General features: G+C 38.5%; 2 protein-coding genes and 1 long non-coding RNA gene across 5 annotated transcripts; 2 read left to right on the top strand and 1 right to left on the bottom strand.

Moving 5' to 3' along the window:
- Window positions 1-1,566: 1,566 nt before the first annotated feature.
- Window positions 1,567-9,426, bottom strand: LOC141597171 (uncharacterized). Of its 3 annotated transcripts, none has more exons than XM_074417542.1 (5): window positions 9,269-9,426; window positions 8,762-9,171; window positions 3,317-4,084; window positions 2,588-2,830; window positions 1,567-2,097 (listed from the first exon to the last, which is right to left on the bottom strand). In XM_074417542.1, exons 1-5 carry the CDS (start codon window positions 9,372-9,374, stop codon window positions 1,831-1,833), a joined length of 1,794 nt encoding a protein of 597 aa, XP_074273643.1. In that variant the 5' UTR covers window positions 9,375-9,426; the 3' UTR covers window positions 1,567-1,830. The 3 variants fall into 3 exon arrangements, with proteins under 3 accessions (XP_074273643.1, XP_074273641.1, XP_074273642.1); XM_074417540.1 differs by having other exon boundaries at window positions 1,567-2,100; XM_074417541.1 differs by having other exon boundaries at window positions 1,567-2,100; window positions 8,762-9,168; window positions 9,269-9,425.
- A 4,627-nt stretch (window positions 9,427-14,053) lies between these two features.
- LOC141595806 (replication protein A 70 kDa DNA-binding subunit A-like) lies at window positions 14,054-16,719 on the top strand. Its single transcript, XM_074415773.1, has 8 exons — window positions 14,054-14,141; window positions 14,304-14,397; window positions 14,632-14,700; window positions 14,820-14,951; window positions 15,654-15,919; window positions 16,026-16,125; window positions 16,225-16,352; window positions 16,461-16,719. Exons 5-8 carry the CDS (start codon window positions 15,898-15,900, stop codon window positions 16,541-16,543), a joined length of 333 nt encoding a protein of 110 aa, XP_074271874.1. The 5' UTR covers window positions 14,054-14,141; window positions 14,304-14,397; window positions 14,632-14,700; window positions 14,820-14,951; window positions 15,654-15,897; the 3' UTR covers window positions 16,544-16,719.
- A 210-nt stretch (window positions 16,720-16,929) lies between these two features.
- LOC141595807 (uncharacterized) lies at window positions 16,930-17,795 on the top strand. Its single transcript, XR_012522299.1, has 3 exons — window positions 16,930-17,047; window positions 17,182-17,302; window positions 17,461-17,795. It is a non-coding gene; the product is annotated as an uncharacterized LOC141595807 (long non-coding RNA).
- The last annotated feature ends 4,324 nt before the right edge of the window (window positions 17,796-22,119 follow it).

Here is a 22,119-nt window from a genome sequence, read left to right on the forward strand (position 1 = left end):
ATAGTAGTCCAAAAACATTTTACTGAATATATTCTCTCTACAAAAATTGGCACATAAGACTTATGAAATATACGTTAGGCCCAATATTTATATAAAATAACTAAACTATTAGCCCCAATTTATAGATGAGATGATTGGAGCGGGAAAATCTCAAGTTCATCTATTCTTACGGACAAAGTAACATCACACTGAAAGACAATTTTAACTTCTTGATCGGTATTCGGTACTCCTACTTCTGCTTTACCTCAACTCCTCAAGTAGAGTTTAATATCGACATACATGTTTTGTTGCGTTGTAGACTTTCGTTTAATCCTACGTCCACTAACATTTGATCAATCTTGGTATTCCTACTTCACCACAAAAACTGTATGCCGTACGTTATATACAAATACAACACTCGAATTACAATCTTTAACAAAAGAAAACCAACAAACTTGCATTGTTATCTCACCTTCCGAAAAGAAAACTAATAATGAAGTCTACGAGTCAAGAACTTGCCCTAAATTGCATGGCTAAAGATGAAGATAATCTTGTAATGAAGACGAAGACGAAGATGAAACCATATACCGTTATTACCATCTTTCATGGTCTTACGTCGAAATTTGAGAAGCTTATAACAAACATTGATCGTCATGGAAACGCATATACCTTCTCTGCTTCTCTTCAACAAGTTATCAGTTAATTGTTTTCATAAATTTTGTACTGGTTAAAATTTAGTATTAACTTCATCGACATTTTTTTATGCTTTTCTCTAGCGACTCGGAGTTTTTTTTTTTTTTTTTAGTAAATTCATCGACTTATGACTTGATGACTTAATTTATCCCTAATTTTTAATTGTTCATCGGAGTTTGGCCGATCCCCTCCCTTGGTCTGCGCTAAGTACGATTACTCGAAGTTTTTCTTTTAGAGATTGATTGTAAGATGTCTAGGTATGTTCTCCTATTACAAAGTAACTCGTTATTCCGAGCCCTTTGCCAGAATTCCGAGATATTGTTTGTAAGATGTCTAAAGATTTGTTCGTAGTTAATGATGTCAAACGAAACCAGACTTACGGTTAATAGACGAACATCCCTATTCCCATGTAGCTTACGTGTAGGGAGAACGTCCTTGTGCGATGAGGCTACAAAGAACAAACGCTGTGAACAATATTTACGTGTGCCAATTCTCGAGGATGGACCCAAAACTCGCAACTTTAGCGACTTGAATACATTGGACTTGAAAGACAGAAACCAAAGACCCCAAAAATAACAAAGCAACAAGGATACTAGAGTTGAGTTCCCGTTAAGAGTCCAAACTCCAACCACAACCTCCATTGAAAGTTGAAACCAAACGAGACTCAAACACAACCATTTGTACGAGTCAAGTAACACGAGACCTGAATGGGTAAAGTTCTAAGACCCATGCATAATGCAATAACAAAATTTCATGATCCAGTTCCCAATTACGAAACACCGGCCACCCACAACATTATAACAACACTCCATACCTAGTAAGAAAAAATGACACCAGCTGCAATCAAGAGATACGAAAAGTATGCGCAAGAAATGCAGGTCAAAGCGAAATAAATTTTCCATGATAAGGTGAACTAAAATTTTCAAACAGTGATTCCTGCTTAATGTCCAGGCAAGACCAAGCCTACATGAATGTTTGAAAACAAATTCATCAGTCTATGCAGTATCTCTCTTTCTCTCTATCTTACAGTTACTGGAAATCACCTCGTAACTATATAAACAATGGCGAGAATGATAAGCTAAGAATTTGGCTAATCAATGCCCTACATATCTTGCTTCGTCAGAACTAGACTGTCAAGTTATTCTCGGAGTATGTGATTCAGCAACCAACCTCGTTGCAAAACTGCTCCTCGACAGTACTCTTTGGAGCCACGGCCACAGTTTCACCATCATTTATTTCAAGAACCTTCTCCTCGTATACAATTTGTTTTACATCTCTGTCAACATCATCTACGTTGGCTTCTACCTCCTCTCCTTTTATTCCTTCTTTGGTTTCTTCGGAATCCATTTCTACTTCCTTATTTTCCACCAATAAAGCTTTCTGTGCAGATTCTTCAACTCGGACAGCATCATCAGTTATACCACCCTGCTAAAAAGCAGAGAATAAAAGTTATTGACGGGGAAATAGAGGATCTCGTCAAATACACAAACCCATAATTTGGATGGAGAAATTTGGGGGGTTTGGGGTAAAGGAAGGGGGAGAACTATTCCACTACTAACTACCCTTGTTTAAATAGCAAGTGGGATTGGAGAGAGATCAAGGGATCCATTTTTCCTCAACAAGGATTTGATCCTACCGATAAAGAAAGATTTGTGATGGAAACTCCCTAGCTCCATTCTCCCCCTCCGTCCCTCCTAATATCATATCCAACTAATGCTTAAATCTTAAATAAACCACTAAAACTAATTCACTAGTCTAGGTAATCTCTCTCTAGCTTATAGTTACTGAAAAAGCACCCCAACCAAAGATAGGGTGATTGAAGAGCAAGAATTTGGTTGATCAATGACATACATAGCTTGCTTCACAAATACGTAACTGATCAAGCATTCTGAGAATCCATAATTCGATAACCAACCTCATTCCAAACTGACTCCTGACAAATGCTCTTTGGAGTGACAATTTCATCACCTACTCTCTCAAGAACCTTCTCTTTGTCTTCAACTCTGTTCTCATCACTGTTAACGTCTCTGACGGTTTCTACTTCTTCTGTTTCTTCTTTGGTTTCTTCGGCAGCCATTTCTATTTCCTTAATTTCCTCCATTATATTTTCCTGTGCGGATCCTTCACCTCGTATAGCATCCTCAGTTTTACTGACCAGCTGAAATCAAACAAGAAAAACAATTTATTCACAAGGAAATGGAGGTCTCGTGAAATACACTAACCTATTCTTTAGACGGAGGAGTTTGGGGGAAAGGAGGGCAAGGAAAGGAAGGATTCTATTTTGATTGTTTGGATAATAACTGGGATTGGAGGAACATGGGTTTCGATTTCTCATCAAGGAGTAATCAAAATCCTTCCCACAGAAAAAATTTGAAGGGAAAACTCTCTTGCTTCATTCCCCTGTCTCTCACTCCTACTATACTATTAAAACAATGCCTAAATGATTGATTGAAAACCATTTCATTTGCCCAACTAGTCCCTCTATTTTCCAGTTGGAAATCACCCCCATAAAGCCATAACTGCACCAAAGATGGAGAGATTGAAAAACATGACTTTTAATAGAGCTAATCAATGCCACATATAACTTGCATCCCAAAATATCGAATGTCAAATTATTCTAAAAGAGTGTGATTCAGCAACCAACCTCACTGCAAACCGACTCCTGATCGGTAATCTTTGGAGCTACGGTTTCACCACCAATTATTTCAAGAACCTTAACCTTGCCTTCAACTCGGTTTACATCACTGTCAACACCTGCGCCGGTTTCTACTAGTTCTTTTGTTCCATCTTTGCTTTCTCCAGCAGTACTTTCTACTTCCTTATTATTATTCTCCATAACAGCTTTCGGTGCAGATTCTGTGACTCCTGTAGAAGCATTCGTTTTACTGACCTCTGACAATTTTGCCAGATGTTTTTTGCCTTTCTTATGTGCATTAAGCACTTTCATGGAATAAGCTCCAGCTTGACACATTTCACAAAAGTATCGGAATTTTTTCTTTAGCTTGTCGGTGGCATTTGCCCTTGCAACTCCATTTCCCCTTTCATCAATAACGGTATGGTTATCCTTCGGGTTTGGGGTTGGTGCATTATGAACTTTCTCATCCTTCTTTACGGTTGGAGTACTAGTTATGGTCGGCGGCGTGACGGGTTTGCATGTATTGGGACTGCTGGATAGGGGTGTTCCCCCAGAATCAAAGCCTGTCCTCTGAGAGACCATTCCCCTTTCTTTGGTTTTGTGCTTTTTGCCTTGTAAATGATCATGCAAGCCTCGCTCACTAGTTGCAGTAATTTGACATAAAGCACAACTCCAGTCCTCTTTTGTTTTCTGCTTCTTAAACACTTCGATGGCACTTCCAACTGGTGGAGTCATTGCCTTGCGCTTTATATCAGCGAGATTAGCACTAGGCTTAGCCTGCAATTTAGCTCATGCGAAAAAATAATACAAGAAAGCAAATGGTAAATTTACGTTGTGCAATGATCAATTCCTACAAAGCTGTAGAACAAATTTCAGTAAAAGTAATAGAAAGAACCAAAGCTTGAACTCTAAAGCTCAAAAATATAAACCACGGAGTACGAATTGACACAGCATGAGAAATTTGAAAACAAGTGTTTTAAAATGCCCGATGCCAAATAGCTGCTAAAAAGCACAAACCAGAAAAAAACAATATGTGCTCCGGCCACACCTTCGTAACTCCAAATACCCAGATCCATTATAGCCCTCCTGTAATACTCGATTACTCCCAATTCCCCGTGAGTTGGTTACTCCTAAGGCTAAAAAAGAATTCCACAAATAGTCCCAGCCACTACTACATGAACAATAAAGTCCTCAATGCTGTTTCGAGGGAAAAAGTACCTCGCGGACTAAGTACGGGCAATTGGTATTCTTCTTTCTCAATTTGGGATTTGATGCTTCTCTAGTACAACCATTACGGCTCCTAAGTTATTGGATATGAGCGGAGAATAAAAAGAAGGCATGCATGGAGATTCTTTCTGTCGGAAATTCCAATTTCCGAATCATCAATTGGAATTTTAATTTTAATTTTAATAAGGGGTTTGCTTGCTTACGGGACAAATAAAAGAGCCTTTAATTTAATTTTAATTTTAATAAGGGGTTTGCCTTTGCTTAAATTTTTTCTCGCAACTACTTCCTTTGCTGACTTTTTCTTCCTATTGAGTGAGGCAGGGGATTAGACTGCAAATGCAGGTGGGTCCCATAAGCTAAGAATCTAAGGGGCGTGTGCTTCGTCAATGGGCATAGGCGCGAACTTTCTTTCGTTTCCATCACATGCTATATAACCATATTATTAATATTTAATTAAGGGATATATGTTCACTAGATAATAATAAGAATTAAAAATTAAAGCATATTTGTATACAATCAAGTCCACCCTAACATTCTAATGGTGTATTCCTACTCTATGTTGCTTGGACTCGGTTAGAAGTATCCGACACGGGTGCGTGTCCAAGTGTCATATTCGTCTATATTATGGGGAAAAAAAATCATGTTTTCGGTCTAAACTGAAGTGTCCGACACGGGTATGCACGGTAATCTTGAACAGTCCGAGCAACATAGTTCCTACTAGTGTAAAGTTGCTTGCAGCTTATTTACCATGCAGATTCAGCGCTGAGAGCTGCAAAGATCACTGGTGAGTCAATGCTCTTTACAGCCCTATCCAAGGAAACATTTGATACATGGTTCTTTGGACCTTATACTGCCTAATGTTATTCTAGCTGCCAGTGTCCACACAATACAGTGTCGAGTGTCGAGTGTCAAACACTGACAATTTTTTTTTTTTTAAAGGGTCGTGTTGTATCGTAATGTGTAAAGGGAACTGCAAAAGTGTCGTGTCGTAATATGGAAAATGAAGTGTCGAAGTAACAATTATTAATCACAGAGCTTGCTGGACCACTCTAAGAGTCTAAGTACAGCTTCCAACAACCATCAGCAGACACTTAGCCATGGCCAATTCTCTAAGACCGCCCCAGAAAATAAGCATTCTGTGAGTCAGAACAGAACCTCTACATAAACTGATTTGATTTGACACTGTACACTACAAAGCTAAATGAGCAAATCAATGTATTGTTTGACAGCAGAAATTAAACAAAGGTGATCAAGCAAAAGAGCAAGAAAATCACGCCCATAGAAAAAGAAATCCAATAATTAGTTGAGAAGGTTCCATAAATCATTCTCCAGACTAACACAGAGTATTGAAATCTGCTGATAATTATGCAATAAGACTGCAGCAGATAAGCAAAATGCCAGTCCTAGTATTAAGAGTTAAGACTGCAGTATTACATATGAGTTCAGAATCCAACTGCATTAGGTTCAGTCAAATGTGATCAAGTTGAAGAATATATTGTAACATCAAAGATCCTTTACACTATGTCTCCTTGCAATAGCATAACCATGAAATAGGTGAAGTGATCAGACAATGGGAATTGAGTTGAGGACAAATACTAGGGGAGAAGAGAAAAAATGCACCAAGCGGTATCAAAACTAAGAAGGATCAAAGAAGCCTAGAAGAATATATCCCACATGCCTATACTTCTTCTGAGAAGTCTTAAGTTTTTTTTTTTTTTTGGGTGACGAGGGAACCCGTAGCTGCTATCTTTGGTGCGCACTGGGTGAACCCTCGGGTATATGTGATATCCTGCAAACCACGTATACCACGTAAGCCACCCGAGAGTGACAGGCTCGAAGTCTATAAGACATGGACTCAGGTCAAGAATGCTCCCCGAGATTTTGCTCTTGGGGAGGCTTGAACCTGGGTCTCCCGGGAATTTCCTCCGAGTTTTAACCACTAGACTCCACCCTTACGGGCAAGAAGTCTTAAGTTACTCCTAGTAAACTCTAATTAAGCATATTGTACGGTTTCACTCAAAAACCTTGAAAGACACACTGGGGCACACATGTTTAATCTAGTAATATAACTCCAAATAATTGATTAGATTTAAGTGTGATTTTAGAGCCAAAGTATTGATCATAGCACGCATTTCCTAGCCAATAAACTGTGGAAAGATTGCAGCATCTACAGCAGGCCAGCAGCCCAATTTAGAGGATGATAATTGGAAACTTTCTCTATTAATTTTTACAGTTCGTTCCATGGTGTCATGATATAACTTGAAAAACTATTTAATTGCTATCACCAAACAATACATCATACAAAGGGATTGCACATTATGAAGAGGAAAAGAGAACACAATAACACAATTTAAAACCATGTTGACCTCAAGGCTTAGACCTTATGTCAACGACTTTGAAGTTTCCCGCAACTTGACGAGAATGTCTTGAATAACTAACAGGTTAGGCAAACAATGCCGAAATTGATTCTTTCCATCATGCGTGAAGAAATTCTCTGTAACTTGTGAAGTAGGAGAGTATGAATTAACTTCAGAAGTAAGAGGACATCCATACTTAAACCTTACGTCAACGACTTAGATTCACATTCACACAACTTACAACTATTCCGATAAAAACACAAAGAAGCATAAAGTTGGAGAATAATTCATATACTCGCAAAATTGATTCTTAAACTATGGGACCGCAAAAATCATTGCCGCCAAATATGTTTATAGCCATGACAGCAATTAACCATCATAGAGATGAAAAGTTTGCATCATATCACCAAGCCGGTACTATGTTTCAGCCTTAGTTTGAAAATGCGCAAGCCACACCGAGGCGCTAAGGGGCCGAGGCGACGAGGCGCAAAGCGCAAGGCAAAAGCGCTCGCCTTTTGCACGTGAGGTGCCCTATTTTTTATAACAAATTTGTAATTTCCAAATAAAATTCTGGGCAACAATAGCCAGTTTAGGAGTCATGTAACTGGAGTAAGGTTAGGAATGATGGGGAAAAGAAATGGTGAGCCTTGTCTAGAAGATATGGAAAGTGCGTACTAGTTAGCTTTGTTAGGTGATCCTTGTCTAAAAGGCGCACCTAAAATGCACAGAGGCATTTTGGCTAGTGCCTCATCCAAGGAGAATGTGTGCTTTTTTAAACTAAGGTTTCGGCGTAATAAGAAACCAAAATAAAAATAAAAATAATAGAGATTTTCTCACTTGTACCCCTCAACTTTTTCGTTTTCTAAGGTGTACCCCTCCTTTTTTGCAAAAACTTTGACCGGCTATAACTCTCGAGTTCAGAAAATGGTAATTTTTTTTCAAAACCAAATATCTTATAAAGGCCGTGACTTGAAAAAAACATTCACCGTTTTTTGATCTCGTAACCGGAAGTTATTATAAGTCAAATTTTTTTACCGGATACAGTTAGACTTTGACTTACCATAACTTTCGATTACGATTTCAGAAAACGGTGAATTTTTTTCTCAAACTACGGATCTCGTAAAGACAAAGATGGTCAATGTGAAAAAAAAAATTACCATTTTTCGAACTCGTACCCAAAGAGTTATAGCCCGACAAAGTTTTTTTTTTGCAAAAAAAGAGGGGTAACCTTAAAACACCAAAAAAAATTGACGGGTACAATTGAGAAAATCCCAAAATAATAAGATCATCAGAAACTATGCCGAAGCCCCATAGCCCCATAGGTAGTAAGTCAAATGTTGAAACATTTCCTAGGCATCCAAACACATGAATCAACTGGAATTTTTCATTTTAATCATCGAGTATAGGCGTATAGCCTATTCTACAAAGAAGATAGCTTTGAAAAATGACTAGAGTTCACTGAAAGAGTTACAAAACAGAGTAAATATAAGACTTCCAACCAATGTAACAAGCATGAAAACCTATCAACCACACATGTATCCCATATAACAAGCATGAAAGCCTTGCTAGGTAATCAATGTAACAAGCATGAAAACCTATCAACCACAAGCATGAAAACCTAACAACCACCAATGCATCAAAATTTACTCACGAAACATGAAGCGATGTAAATCAAACCGAAGTTCTAATAGTAATCAAGACCATATTTTTATCCATACTATCCCTAACAGAGCAACAATACAGCAAATGCATCAAAAATATAAACTAAACATTACAATTTACAATGCACCAAAAAGAAACCATCAAATTACACTCAATAAACATGAAAATAACATAAATTAAATCGTAAAGCTGGTAAATTATCACTAACCAAGATAATAACTTTATCCTTACTACCCTCTGACGGCGAAGCGACAACACCCTTGACCTCCTTAATCTCATGCAATGCAGCCCCATTCCCACTTCCAGCAGCCAGAACTGGGTCCCTTTGAAACGGAACCGTCTCAAACCCGCCTCGTCTTTCAAAGTTAGTCATCAATGGAACCCTATGCGGGCCGACCCGCATTGTGGGTACAAACCTGTGGGTCAATTCTCTTTCAAACATCATTTCTCTCCTCACCTCCTCTTCAAGAATTCTCCTTTGTGTTATCTCTTCCGCGATTAATCGGGCTCGTATTCGTTCTTTTTCGAGTTCGCGGAGGAGCGAACCCCTGACATCGATTGGATTCCGAGGGAATTCGAATTCCGGGTTTCGTAATTCGGCATTCGTCGTAAACCCTGCTACACAACAATGAATAAATGAGTGAATGAATAAAATAAATAAATAAATAAATAGTTGGAAAATAGTGAGGGATTGATGGATGAGAAATTAGAGTACCTCGGATTGTTTGGTGTGTAATGTAGGAGAAATTAGGGTTTGGGTTTTGATTAAAATCGGGAATTGGGGGATTATTATCCATTGATGACGGGAAATTGTAACTCATTTTTGGACTGTGAAAGTGTGTAGTGCGGCCGTGTGGGTTGGTGGACTGAGGTGGTATATATATTTGATGACTTGTTTTGACTACAAAAGGGGGACCATATTGCTAAAACTAGGATAAATATGATCAATAAGTATTTCTTCTAACGGTTTAAAATAAGACGAGTTAAATGTCACCATTTTTTAATAAAATGTAATTATTTAATGACAAAATATTATAATCAAAACGGTCACTTTTTACCCTGAAAATGATGGTAACATTTTATCGTAAAATGGCTACATTTGGTCCGTCTTATTACAGATGGAAAATAGCCCGTCTGAAATAAGAATTTACGAGATATGAGAATCAAAACCGACTCCATTTCTTGTCTATTACTCCCCTAGTCCCCTCTATTTAAGATGTTTCTCTTTATTTTCATTTTCGGTTTACTCAGGTTATCTTCTTTATTTCTTTAGTCAGAAGCTTTGTGTGGTTCAAAGGGAATTACAAGTGAGTAGTGTGTTTTATGTAGTACATATTCCGTCTCTTAATTCAAGTGGAGAACTAAAAGGGGAAGTTCGCCTTAAATAGGAGGAAGTACCCTTAATAGATTCATATTGCATATTATTTGTCACCCACATCATCATCCAGTACTTCTATTGATGAGCGTTATATCTGTTGGATTAATCTACTCAAACTCCTAATATAAATGATGAAATAAAGTGTGTTGATGTTTCGATGTAAATTACATAGATTCATTACGTTTTTTAAAGAGAGAACATAAATACTCAAGAGTTTATAGAGTTGTTTTAATTACAAACAATTAGTGACTTACTAGAAGTTTTGAAAACTTCTTAGTATAAATAGATGTTTGTGCTAATAGTATTAGTACATACAAAAGATAGAGAGACAAATTAATATAAATTGGTGAGAATACTTCTTGTTTTAGAAGAGAGAAAAAAGAGTGTTCAATCAACATCCATAAGAAATAATAAGAATGGGACAATGTTTGAGAGAAAGTGTCAAAACGAGTGTGTGCTTGTACTTTAAGGAACTTTGTAATTCTTATTAGTGAATTAATTTGTTAAGAGGATCCAAACTGAAATATGTGAGGACAAACGAAAGGAGGAGCTCACCTTGGAGAGGAGGGAGTGCCTTTAATATATTCATATTGCATATTAGTTGTCATCCATATCATCATCCAGTACTTCTATTGATGAGCGTTAGATCATTTTAAGAAATAATCTTAATCGTTTAAAAGAAATTGAGAAGAGCCAAATTGAAATATGATTATCTCATTTTCATCCATTTTTGTACATCACAATAAGTCATAAGAATAGCTAATTTTCGGTCCGGTCTTGGATGGTTGAACAGACATAAAAAAGAGAGATGTGTTAGTGAATATTATTGGATGATTTTCCGACTTTTCCTAGGAACGTTATATATGTTGATGCAGCTATGGTCATATTTAAGGAAGAAAAAGGTATTTGAGGATTGCAGAGGACCTCGTTGCTACCTAAATCAGAAATCCCTACTCTTTAAAAGAGAGGACTTGGTGGTACTGTACCAATGAATAGTACCATCCAAGTCCTCCCCTCCACCGTTGGATCTACCCTTTACATCTCATTCCTCCAATTTTAATTTGCACACAGCCACAACTTTCCCAGTCTTTCTAACGCTCTACTCCCTCACTCCCGTTTCACCCTCACTTCTCACTTGTCACTACTCACTACTCACTACTCACTCTCACACACTCAGTTCCTCTCAAATATCACACTGCGATGATGATGGACGATGCCGACTTCTTTCTTCATCACAGTTGCTGCGCATCCATATAGGTAGTTATCATCCATCCTTTATGATGTTTTTCGTTGTTGATTGTTTTCATTGTTGTTTTTGTTCAGTTTAATTTTATTTGATCCGATTAATTGTTAATTATATTGTTGTAGTTGAATTAGGCGATCTTTAAAAATTAGGGTTTGTTGATTTCCCCTTCTTTAGTACTATTGGTTCTTTGTTTTCATTGTTGTTTTTGTTCAGTTTACTTTTATTTGATTCGATTATTGTTAATTATATTGTTGTAGTTGGATTAGTCGATCTTTAAAAATTAGGGTTTGTTGATTTCCCCTCCTTTATGGGAATATGGTCGAAAACTCGTTTTATATGCATTCTGTTTTTTGCTTTTGCAAATTAATACTCGTAAAAATTGTGATAGGTAAAATTTGCGTTGTTTTTTTCCAGGCGTGCAATGTTAGTGAAGTTTTTTGATGAGTTCTGCAACAAAGAGAACCAAAAACTCAAGGAAGATATCGATGATCACCCACCATTGGCATTTGATTTCCTCTATCTGCCTATAGATTTCAAGTAATTAGTTTGTACTTTTGATTATTAATCTCCCCATTTTACTAACTGTTTATTAACTTTGCTTAATGGAAGTGTGTGCGGTTTAAATCAAATGTTCGATCAACTGTTCTTGATAGTGAACTTTTGCCGGTGTTGTATTGACATATAGGAGGTGCGCTAACAAAGGCTATGCCTGGGGTTTGACATACGTTTGCTTTTAAGTCCTCCACGCACTCACTCATTTGTTTATCTTTGATTAAAATCATCATAGAAAGAATAAAAAAGGTAACCTAAGGATATATTCGCATCACTAAAATCTTGTTCAGGATGACAAAATGTGTGTAATGTGTCCATCATTCCCATGTTTCAGATTTCTTTGTAAGGCTAATCCAAAGGGATCTCCAACAGTGATCAACAGGTATTTGAAGTATTGGCTATTGCTTCTCGGTCGCTAATTTCAATAGCGTTTCAAGTGTTTTATTTATGGCATGTTGTTCCCTTAAGTTTGTTTATTGCTGGTCTTAATTGCTTTTGTGTGGTTTTCAGCTGACCATCGGAGGAGTTGTCTTCCTTCCATTGCTTTTATGTATGTAGATTGACTCACCATCAGAGTTTTGGCTGACCATCTCGTGCTTTGGGTGTGGTCTAAATAAATTTGGCTTCCACATCAGGTAAAGTGCTATTGGGTTTTTGTTTGTTGTGCTGCTCTTATCAATTGCTACTAATTTAGGTTCACCCTCTACAAATCTAGCATTACAATCATATTTTTCTCTCTTTATTTTTGTTTAGGGAGGAAATTCATTTGGGTAAGCGTATCAAAGTACAATCCGAGCGGATATATTGACCGAACTACTGCAGCTGGTTTACTTGGTTTCTTGATGCAGATAGCTGCGTTTTGAAGGGTATGGAGTATGTACTACATTCGAGCTCAAAAATTAAAATTAGTTGTTGATATAACTCCCCCTTCTCCTCAATCAGTCTTCGACTTGTCTAAATTCCTCAAATTCTTCTCAAAGTTATTTTCTCATTATTATAAGCTATTCTGAAATTCATTTTCTTTTTTTTGATGGGTTCAGGAAGGGTTCTCGTATTGGACATGATACACTTGTTGATGGGATGCTTAAAGATGGACTGTGGGATGTTACAATGACTGGTACTTGTATGGTTAACATCTTAATTTAATGCTACGAATTGGTACTTCGCAAATTGTCTGAGCAGTCTTGTTCGATTAGTCTACTTCGTCAGATGTTAGTTTCATTTTATAAATGGAGGTTATTCAGTTGTAATTCAAATTAGTTTTCTAAGATAGGAAGGGAATTTTAGACGAAACCTCAATACAATTTTTGTCATTAAATTAGGGATGTTAAGGTATATTCTTTACTTCCTTACTACGCAAGAGATAAGAGATACTCATTCTGCATGCTTCTACAGGATAATTATGGCCTGCAAGAGCTTTGAGCGGGGCATCGCTACACAAGAGGCTGGTGCCATTTCTCGGGAGATAACTCCAGTAAGAGCTTAATTATTAATTCAATGTAATGATCTTACCACGTTTCTGGTCCCTTTCCAAGCACCAAATTTGTATTCATGTATTTTTTAGGTCGAATTCCTGGTGGTAGAAGAAAACAAGCAATTGTAGCCGATAAAGACGAAGGTCTTCGTGGTGACCAAGATCTGTGCGCCTACTGACCCTTGCTGTGTTCGCCCGTTTGGGTATCTGTCTTGGGTTGTTGATGACTTGATGTACGTGATCCATACGTTTGCTTTCCCTTGCCATTGTCTACACTTCCTCAGTTTACGGACTCAGCTGATTACTATTGCTGGATTATCGAGGTTGGGGAACACTCACTGTCTGGGCCCTCAAGGTAGTATTATGTTGATCTTGCCCATGTTAAATTTAGTTTGCTTTGGTTGTTCTATGTTCAAGGACTTCTTTACTGCTGCGATATTAATGTCTTAAGCTTTTTTTTAATACCGTTTACAACATATTACAATCCCGGCCTTGCTGCACCTAGAGGTGAGCAGGCTACTTTTTTACGCTATTTTGTTCGTTGCACTGTGTTTGGCAAGTGGCTGGGGTATACTGCTGCCCAACTTTTACGACGGCGGTGCTGCTGATTATGCCGTCGAATGATTTTTATTCCCGGGCTATTAACAATTCCTTCTATCCTTTATGTGTTAGTTTACCCCTGTTTTTTCCTTATTTACATTATCGATTTTATTCTTCTTGTTGTTGGTTAGTTTACTAAGCGTTTCCTGGAGTTTTTATTTTTCTTGTTGTTTATTAGTTTGCTCCCTTTTCTTTTTAGATTAGAGTAGATTATTAACCTCTTCCTTGTTCTCATTTTGGTACTTTGGTCAGTTAATTGGAACGATGGAGATGCTACTGGGCTTGGAATCTCTTCCAAAGGAAAGCGAGCTGCCTATCCATTTTTTATTGATTTCGAGGTATTCGCTTTCGTGATTGTTGTATTGTGTATCTTTACTGTTTTGTTTAGCTTGATGTGTTATTTAACTTGTTTGATTGCACAATTGGTTGTGCGCTTCATTTAGGAGATTCAATTGTCTACCTGTTTCTCCTTCTTACGTTGTTTTTTTGTTGGTTTCTAGGCCAATTATTTACTGGGCCTGGCAGTACGGGCGGCCTGTAGGTTATCAATTGAATCTGTTCTCGAGCTGGAGCTTTGCTTAATTCTCCTAAAAGGTCAGAAATATAATTTTTACTCCAGTTGCCCCCCTGCTCATTTTACTATGTCTTGTTATCGTTTGCCCCTCTTTTTCTTGCTACTGAACTGAGTATTTGCAGTTTACTGTCCGGTTTCCTTTAACGAGCTTCCACATTTGTCCAGACGGTTGTTTTTTCAAGATACTAGGTGTTTGTTTCGGTTCTCCTTTGGCCTTCTACTTATTAACCTGTGTTTGTTTGCTAAATTTGCAGCTTATTACGGCTGACTTGACCCCAGTGGTTTCCTTTCAGCTTCAATTCGAGAAACCAGCGCCTTCTCAGGTATCTCATCTTACCTTTTTTTTTTTCGTTACTTTGTGAGACAGTCTGGGGAACTGACACATTAACATTAGATAGAACTGACCACTTTTTTGCCGTTGATTTCTCCCTTGTGATCTCAGATTCTCGGCCCTTCATTTTACTTTCGCCTCCAACCACACCTGTTGCCATTCCTTCTGCCACTCTACTTAATTCATTCTCATCCATCTTTTGCTTATCAGTCCTCGATCAACACTCTCAGCAAAAACATAGAGGTATTTTTACTCTTAAACCCATTTTTTGTTGTTTATTATTTCACATTTATCTCGTTATGATTATGGTTATGGGGGTACGATGTTGTTAATGGTGTTCTGAGTGCTCCATTTGCGTAGTTTGTTCAAATCCTTGTTTTGCCAAGTGAATCTATTTTGTTTGGCGTTTAGGATATTGTAATCAGGTCTTGATTCGGGATCTAGGTTTCGTAGTATTGTTGCCGTTGATGGTTGTCCGATATTGTTATAATTATTAGTTTTGCAACATGTATAACATATAATTAAGTTTACAAAATATGTCCGATATTGTTAGGAACTCGATATACAAGGTCCAAAGTAACTAATTTAGGGTTTGATCAAACAATTAAATCAGATATCATCAAATTAGAAGTCGGTCTATAGCTAAACAACGTTCATCAAATTTCATGGGACCTCTACTATTTGTTTAGCGTGCATAGGCATTCCATTGTTATTATTCTTAACAAAACTAAGTGTGATTATAGCACAAATTACAAATCTAGACCATTGACTAGAAATTTTGTTTGTTGGATTATATGTTATACATGTTGCGCATCAAAAGTGAAGTGTTCAACTACATTATTGTGATGCGTTGCACCTAATTCTACCTTATTAGATAGTGCGAACTCCGATGTCCGGATAAGTATGACAATAATATATAGCCTGAGTCATACAATCCTACTGCAGGGTACTAAAATGGATACTATCATGTATAATGAGGAGCTGGAAATATTTGACGATGTTATCCAGGACAACATGGAATACGACATTTCTAATGTCAAACTGAAGGTAAGACCTGATCAAACTTCAGCAGTTACAGCTGACATGTGTACGAAGTTGAATTCAACATTAACACAATTATCCAGCCTGTGATTGTCACGGAGATTAGCACTGTACCTAACTACGTATCAATTGCATCTATCCCTAGGAAATGTCACTTGATGACCGTTATGGTAAGACACGCTTTAATGATTGAACACTTTAATTAACGTTTGATTGGGATAAAGGAATGGTAACCGCAACTATTCAGTTACTAACTAACTACTTGTTCAAATTTAGATGTATTGGGGGTTGTAATATATGTGGAACAGTGCTCCCAAATTCCTAGGCAAAGTGGCCAACCCTTGAATGGTCGTGATGTGGTAATTGTTGATCGCAGGTACACTGGACCATAGACAGTTTATAATCCTCGTGTTAGACTTCAAGTGGTAATTCCCTTTATTAAAACAGAGTTTTTTTCCTCCTATGCCATGTCTAGCCATAATCAGGTGATGATCGTAACTGCTTGGGCAGAACTGACTATTAACGAGTGTGAAATGTTGCATTCAAATGCGGGATCCTTTCCAGTTGTTGGCTTCACAGCCTCAAGGCCGAGTTTCCAAAAAGGTATTTCCAATTCTCAATGCTAACATCCATTTAGATAACGAGAATGCAATTCTATACAATATAAATTAATGTACATCACTAGCATAAGTGGGAATGCTTAACATGCAGGATTTTCGCTCTCAACAACACATTCAACATTTATCATCTTGGATCCACTAGGGGAGAAAGCGAACGCAGTTCGGGCTTGGTGAGTTCTCCCAAATTCACCTATTGTTTAATTCTTCACAGTTTTCCCTACTGTTAAACAAGAAATAATACAGGAGGCAAGAAAACACAGCACTACTTGCCGCAAAGTCCCGCCAAGTCTGTGAAGTGCATCGCCCAAAAACCAGCCGCATCATAAGTAAGCTGGAAATGGTCCTTGGAAAGAAGGTAAACATTTTATGCACGCTACCTAACTAGAATATCAATGTGGTCTTTGAAGCCTACCCATAAACATTCAATCATATCCCTCCCAAACAGCTACTTACGGGGCTTAAAGGAGCAATATGTGCAAAGTGCCATTACATAATTTGCGTTATGCTATTGTTCAGTGCCAAATGACAAGGCAAAACCGTTTGTTCTAATTCTCAGGCTAATAACACCTTACAAGAGGAGCATCACTGGCTGCATGTGAAGAGCTAAGGGAATTTGACCGCAGAAATGTGCGCTTATACCTTGGTTGTAGCAACTGTGGCACAAGCAACGTTGAAACTGTAGGTTTTGCATATACATGTACTGCATGCCTAAAAGAGCAAGTTCTTTCCACTCCAAGGTAATAACAACTATCATTACAAATAACAACCACATAAGATCAGGAACTTAAGCATGACATGTTTTGTAAGCACAGAATTACCATGAGATTTGACGCAGCAGACGATAGTGGAAATTATCCTTTCACTGCATTCACTAAAAACGCAGAAATACTTCTGGAGGTGAAAGCAGCAAACTTGTTCTCAATGCCTACACAGGTATTCTACCTATACAAATTTCGCAAACGCATTACGCTTTTAAAGCGATGTGTGCTGTATGCAGTCCTGCCCACTCCCAGATTAACCAGGTGTTACGCAGTAAACAAACCCAGACCTATGGTCTAGGACTCACCATAATTACATTCAATTATGTGCAGGAATGAGAGAGCTACCTTAGCTACATGCTAAATAAATTAGGTAATACTCCATTCTACATTTGTGTTGTGCCCGACAAGTCTCTTCCCCGAACTCAAGAGCTGAAGTGGGTGCTTGATCAAGTCTCTCTAATCTAAACTACAATAGCTGGGACAACTTGCCAACTTTTGGCCATGTTTTGTAGTCTGTGCTAGATCAAGTGTCTCTAATCTAATGCAAGTTTGAAGCCAGACCGGCAGTTAACCAGAGACTCAGTAGACGTCCATGTCATGTTACTATCAAAAACAATTTCTATTATATGTATATATAACTAGCGACGCTATCGCTCCTCATTTCACCCACCGCTTTTTCCGCGTCTGACTATTTATCGTTATACGCTGGTATCTATACTTCAACTCCGTTGAAAAAATAGTATGGCCTGGCACCTTTGGCACGTTATATGCCTTTTTATTTGTGCATGATTGCAAGTGTTAGAAGCCAAATTGGCTGAGGAATTCAGCTCTTTATATCCCAGGTGCAAGACGTTTCAAACTATTAACAGATAAAAGGTTAGATAGAACTACCGTAACGACCTAGGAATATATTGCAAACCCAATAACTACCTAGCATCTACTGTGATTTCGTATAAATGATTAACCAAATTGGGGCACCGCGCCCGGTAGGGCGCGGAGCAACAACTAGTTTGTATAAAAAGTGCATCAGATTGTTAAGAGAGAAAGTGAGTGAAATGTTAATATCTCAGTAAATGAATGGTAAAATTATACTGTGTCATTTATATTTGTGACCTGGTAGCCTGGGTGACCCAATGTGACATAGGGTAAATATTTATCGGTTGAATTGGGAAGCTCACAGAGCTAATAAGATCATGTATTGGACGTAGGAAGCTAACTTTCCTGGTCATGATGGGTGCACATGGCTTTGCTTGACTAGATGGCAAACTATAAAGAATTTGTGACTGATGTATAGCCTGGTCGACTTAGACTTCATACTGGATATCTAGGTAGCACCAAAACGGATACGGACACGGATACGACACGACACGACATCCCATGAAATTTAGGATACGGGACACGTTATTTAAATTTAATAAAATATATATTTTGTAGTTATATATGTGTGATTTTATTTTTGAAAAAGTATTTGATATTAAATTTAAATAAATGAAGGTAAAATTTGACGTTAAATATAACTTATTCTCATTTCTAAAACCAAAAACCAACTTATAATCAATTTTTTTCGACATCTCATTACTTGTCTAAAGAACATCATTTGCCCACCAAATTCAACCATATAACAATTCACGTCATTTACCTTAAATTCAACTTTCCGTATGAAGGTATGTCCAAATACCATGGACACGGCTCAAAATACGAGTGTCGTGTCCGACACGGGTGTCCGACACGGGAACACCGATTAGGAGGAGTGTCCGTACAACCTAGCTGGGTATGACTAACCTCATTCATTCATCTTAATTGGGCCCTAATAGTAGTAGGCTAATACTAGTATTGGTCACTTTATTAACCCTGAAGTTCGTTGTCCGCCAAATATGTTACGATATGATGTAGTATACTCCCTCCATTTAACTCCACAAGGCCATTATATTTTTTGCACAATATTCACAAGCGGACATTCAACTTCAATTTTCTCTCGATACATAAGTGAAAATATATTCATGTGAGATCTTATTTGATTCGTCTTTAAGAGTACATTAAAAATATCTAACTTTTATAATTTTTACAAATACGTAACTAAAGATATTTGGCGAGTAAAAGCCGCGTTGGCAAACGTGATAAAGTATAATGGCCTTGTGGAGTTGAATGGAGGGAGTATCACTTTTATGCAAAATAAAAATAAAATACTCCTATGTTTTACACCATTTCTCATTTGTGACGGGTACTATTCCGTCACAAGTACTACTCACATTTGCGACGGGCCAAATGTGACCATTTTATGAGAAAATATGACCATTTTTTTACCGGTAACATTTTATGAACAGTACTTCAGTGGTTACATTTTATCAAAAAGTGGTCACATTTACCCGTCGCAAATTGTGACCGTCACAAGTAGACCTGGCAAAACCGGTCAACGGGTAGGGTTCGGGTCGGGTCAATTCGGGTCTCTCGTTGAGTTCAGGTTAATTCGGGCCGGGACGGGTGTTTCGGGTCTATTTCGGTTTTGTTATCGGGTCTGTTTCGGGTCAAGCGGGTCGGGTGGTTTTGGGTCGGGTCATTTTCGGGTTAATGAATAATAGAGAAATAGTCATTTCATGTCTTATCGGTTCAATTAGAGTTATATTGTTTCGGGTCATTTTCGGGTTTAGTGGTTTCAGATCGGGTCATTTTCGGGTCGGGGCAGTACGGGTCAAGAAAGCTCGGGTCATGTTCGGGTCGGGTCGGGTCAATTCGGGTTTTCGGGTCACATTTAGGTGATGTAGTTCCGGTCAATTCGGGTCTCGGGTCAGCTTTTTCGAGTCGGGTCAATCGGGTCGGGTTGCTTTTGTCAAGTCTAGCCACAAGGGATAATTGTTGTTTACTAATATCTCAAACATAGTTTTGTTTCTTGTTTCATTTGATATTCTACTAACCCAAGATTTTTTCACGCATCAAACCATATACATACATACATACATACATTAATCGTGTCCCAATTTCCTTGAAACAAATTGTAACACCCCCTCATACCAAGGTGCCTTACCAGGACCACCCTACCATGAAAGGGTGTTACCATCTCGGTTGCCCGAGGTTAGTATATATCAAAAGCGTCTGAACTGAGCACATTTATTAAATTACCATAGAGTGTAAAAGTTTACATCAAACCAAATCCAAAACTGATTCAATAAAATAAAACCAATATCTGACAACCATGAGATCATAATTAAGACTCGACTGTGATGCTATACGACTGGTGATGACAACTCTCCCATGACTGCCCCAAGCTCACCAATAGCAATACCTGTCAAGCCTGCTCACCATCCCAGAATGGATCACAGCAGATTCCACAAACAACAACGGGGTCAGTCTCAATCAATATAAGACAAACAAACAAGGTAACCAGCTGATCATCCTCCACCCCAGTCTCCCGATCTCACACAGTAACCGACTACACACTGAAGTGTGTAGCCCTGCCAGATTACCCATCGCAACAGGTTATCCTCGCCGCCAGTGGGTGACCGCAGCCCATCCCACCTAGTCCAGCTCATCAACGTGCGACTAACAATCCCTGCCCCTTAATGTGCACATCCCCTCCCGTGACGGGTTCTACAGAGGGCGAACTAGGGTGTGAAGCCACTCCCGCAAGTGACTCCACCACAAACACAACATACACAGCCTCACAGCTGTCACAACACCACAACCATCACAACACAACCACACCAACACCATCACCACAACATCTGTACTCCGATGATCAGCAGCTAACGACAATCACGATACAATCAAGTCGTAAATCAATGAACAGTAAACCGAGTAGGAAAACCCTACTTTAGCAATCAACAGCAGTACGGAAACCGAACAATCAGAAAGGCTCCTCTATGAAGTCTTCTTCTATACAATAACCATATAGCACAATTACACATTGTACAATTCCCCCTATTCCCAAATTCCACATATACAGTAAACCCTACAAGATCATAAATGACATGGGGAATGAAACTTACCAACGGTAGGATGAGAGACTACACGCAAGGATTACGACGGTTGCACACACAATGAGATTAGAGGATGATTAGGGAGTGATTAGAGTGATCGTAAAATGATTAGGGTTGAAACGACGTTTTAGAAACTAACTTTGAATATTAAATAACCCTAAACACTCCCGCATCAAACCGCTGAAACAATACTCGCCAGACCGGATACTCGGTCGAGTAAAGTGTATACTCGGCTCTACTCGGTCGAGTATTCTTCATACTCGGCCGAGTATTCCTCAGCAGAACCAAAACAGGCTACACAACTAGCACTACTCGGCCGAGTATTCAACTTAAGAAAATCCGTAATATTACAGTCTTCCCCCCTTAAAAAGAACTTCGCCCCGAAGTTCACACACCACCCTAAAACAAGACACCACAAAACACAAAAAGGCTTCCCCAAACAAACATTTATCAATGCCAAAAAAACCACACAAGACACCACAAGACTCACTAACCCGACTCAAAATAAGACAAAACACACACGCGACCATCTCCTACCCCCCCTAAAAAGACAATGGTTACGTCCCCTTAACTATAAATACTTGATCAAAAAGACTAGGAAAACGTTCTCGCATGGCTTCCTCGAGTTCCCATGTGGCTTCTTCCACATTGTGATTAGACCAAAGTACTTTGAGTAAGACCGTCTCACCATTTCTTGTCTTACGAACTTTGCGGTCAAGAATCTTTTTAGGAACCTCGGAATAGGACAAGGACTCGTCAAGCACGATGTTCTCCACCTCAAGGATATGCGACGGATCACTCACATACTTCTGAAGCTGGGAAACATGGAAAACATTGTGGACTCTGTCCAAAGCTGGTGGCAAAGCTAATCTGTAGGCTACCTCGCCTATTTGGTCCAAAATCTCATAAGGACCTATAAACTTCTGACTTAGCTTACCTTTCTTTCCGAACCTCATTACACCTCGCGTAGGTGACACTTTCAAAAAGACCTTGTCACCTACTACGAACTCAATGT

The sequence above is a fragment of the Silene latifolia genome, chromosome 8 (assembly GCF_048544455.1).
Source record: "Silene latifolia isolate original U9 population chromosome 8, ASM4854445v1, whole genome shotgun sequence".
In the NCBI taxonomy this organism is placed as follows: Eukaryota; Viridiplantae; Streptophyta; class Magnoliopsida; order Caryophyllales; family Caryophyllaceae; genus Silene; species Silene latifolia.

Bases quoted from the DNA above. Each gene is read 5' to 3' on its own strand.
- LOC141597171 (XM_074417540.1), bottom strand. From the start codon at position 9,374: ATGAGTTACAATTTCCCGTCATCAATGGATAATAATCCCCCAATTCCC. The intron at 9,172-9,268 runs GTACTCTAATTT...ATTGTTGTGTAG, and splicing joins TACACACCAAACAATCCGAG to CAGGGTTTACGACGAATGCC. The intron at 2,831-3,316 runs GTTGGTTGCTGA...GTTTGATTTCAG, and splicing joins AGGAGTCGGTTTGCAGTGAG to CTGGTCAGTAAAACTGAGGA.
- LOC141595806 (XM_074415773.1), top strand. From the start codon at position 15,898: ATGTCACTTGATGACCGTTATG. The intron at 15,920-16,025 runs GTAAGACACGCT...GTTCAAATTTAG, and splicing joins GTCACTTGATGACCGTTATG to ATGTATTGGGGGTTGTAATA. The intron at 16,126-16,224 runs GTACACTGGACC...TGCCATGTCTAG, and splicing joins GTGGTAATTGTTGATCGCAG to CCATAATCAGGTGATGATCG.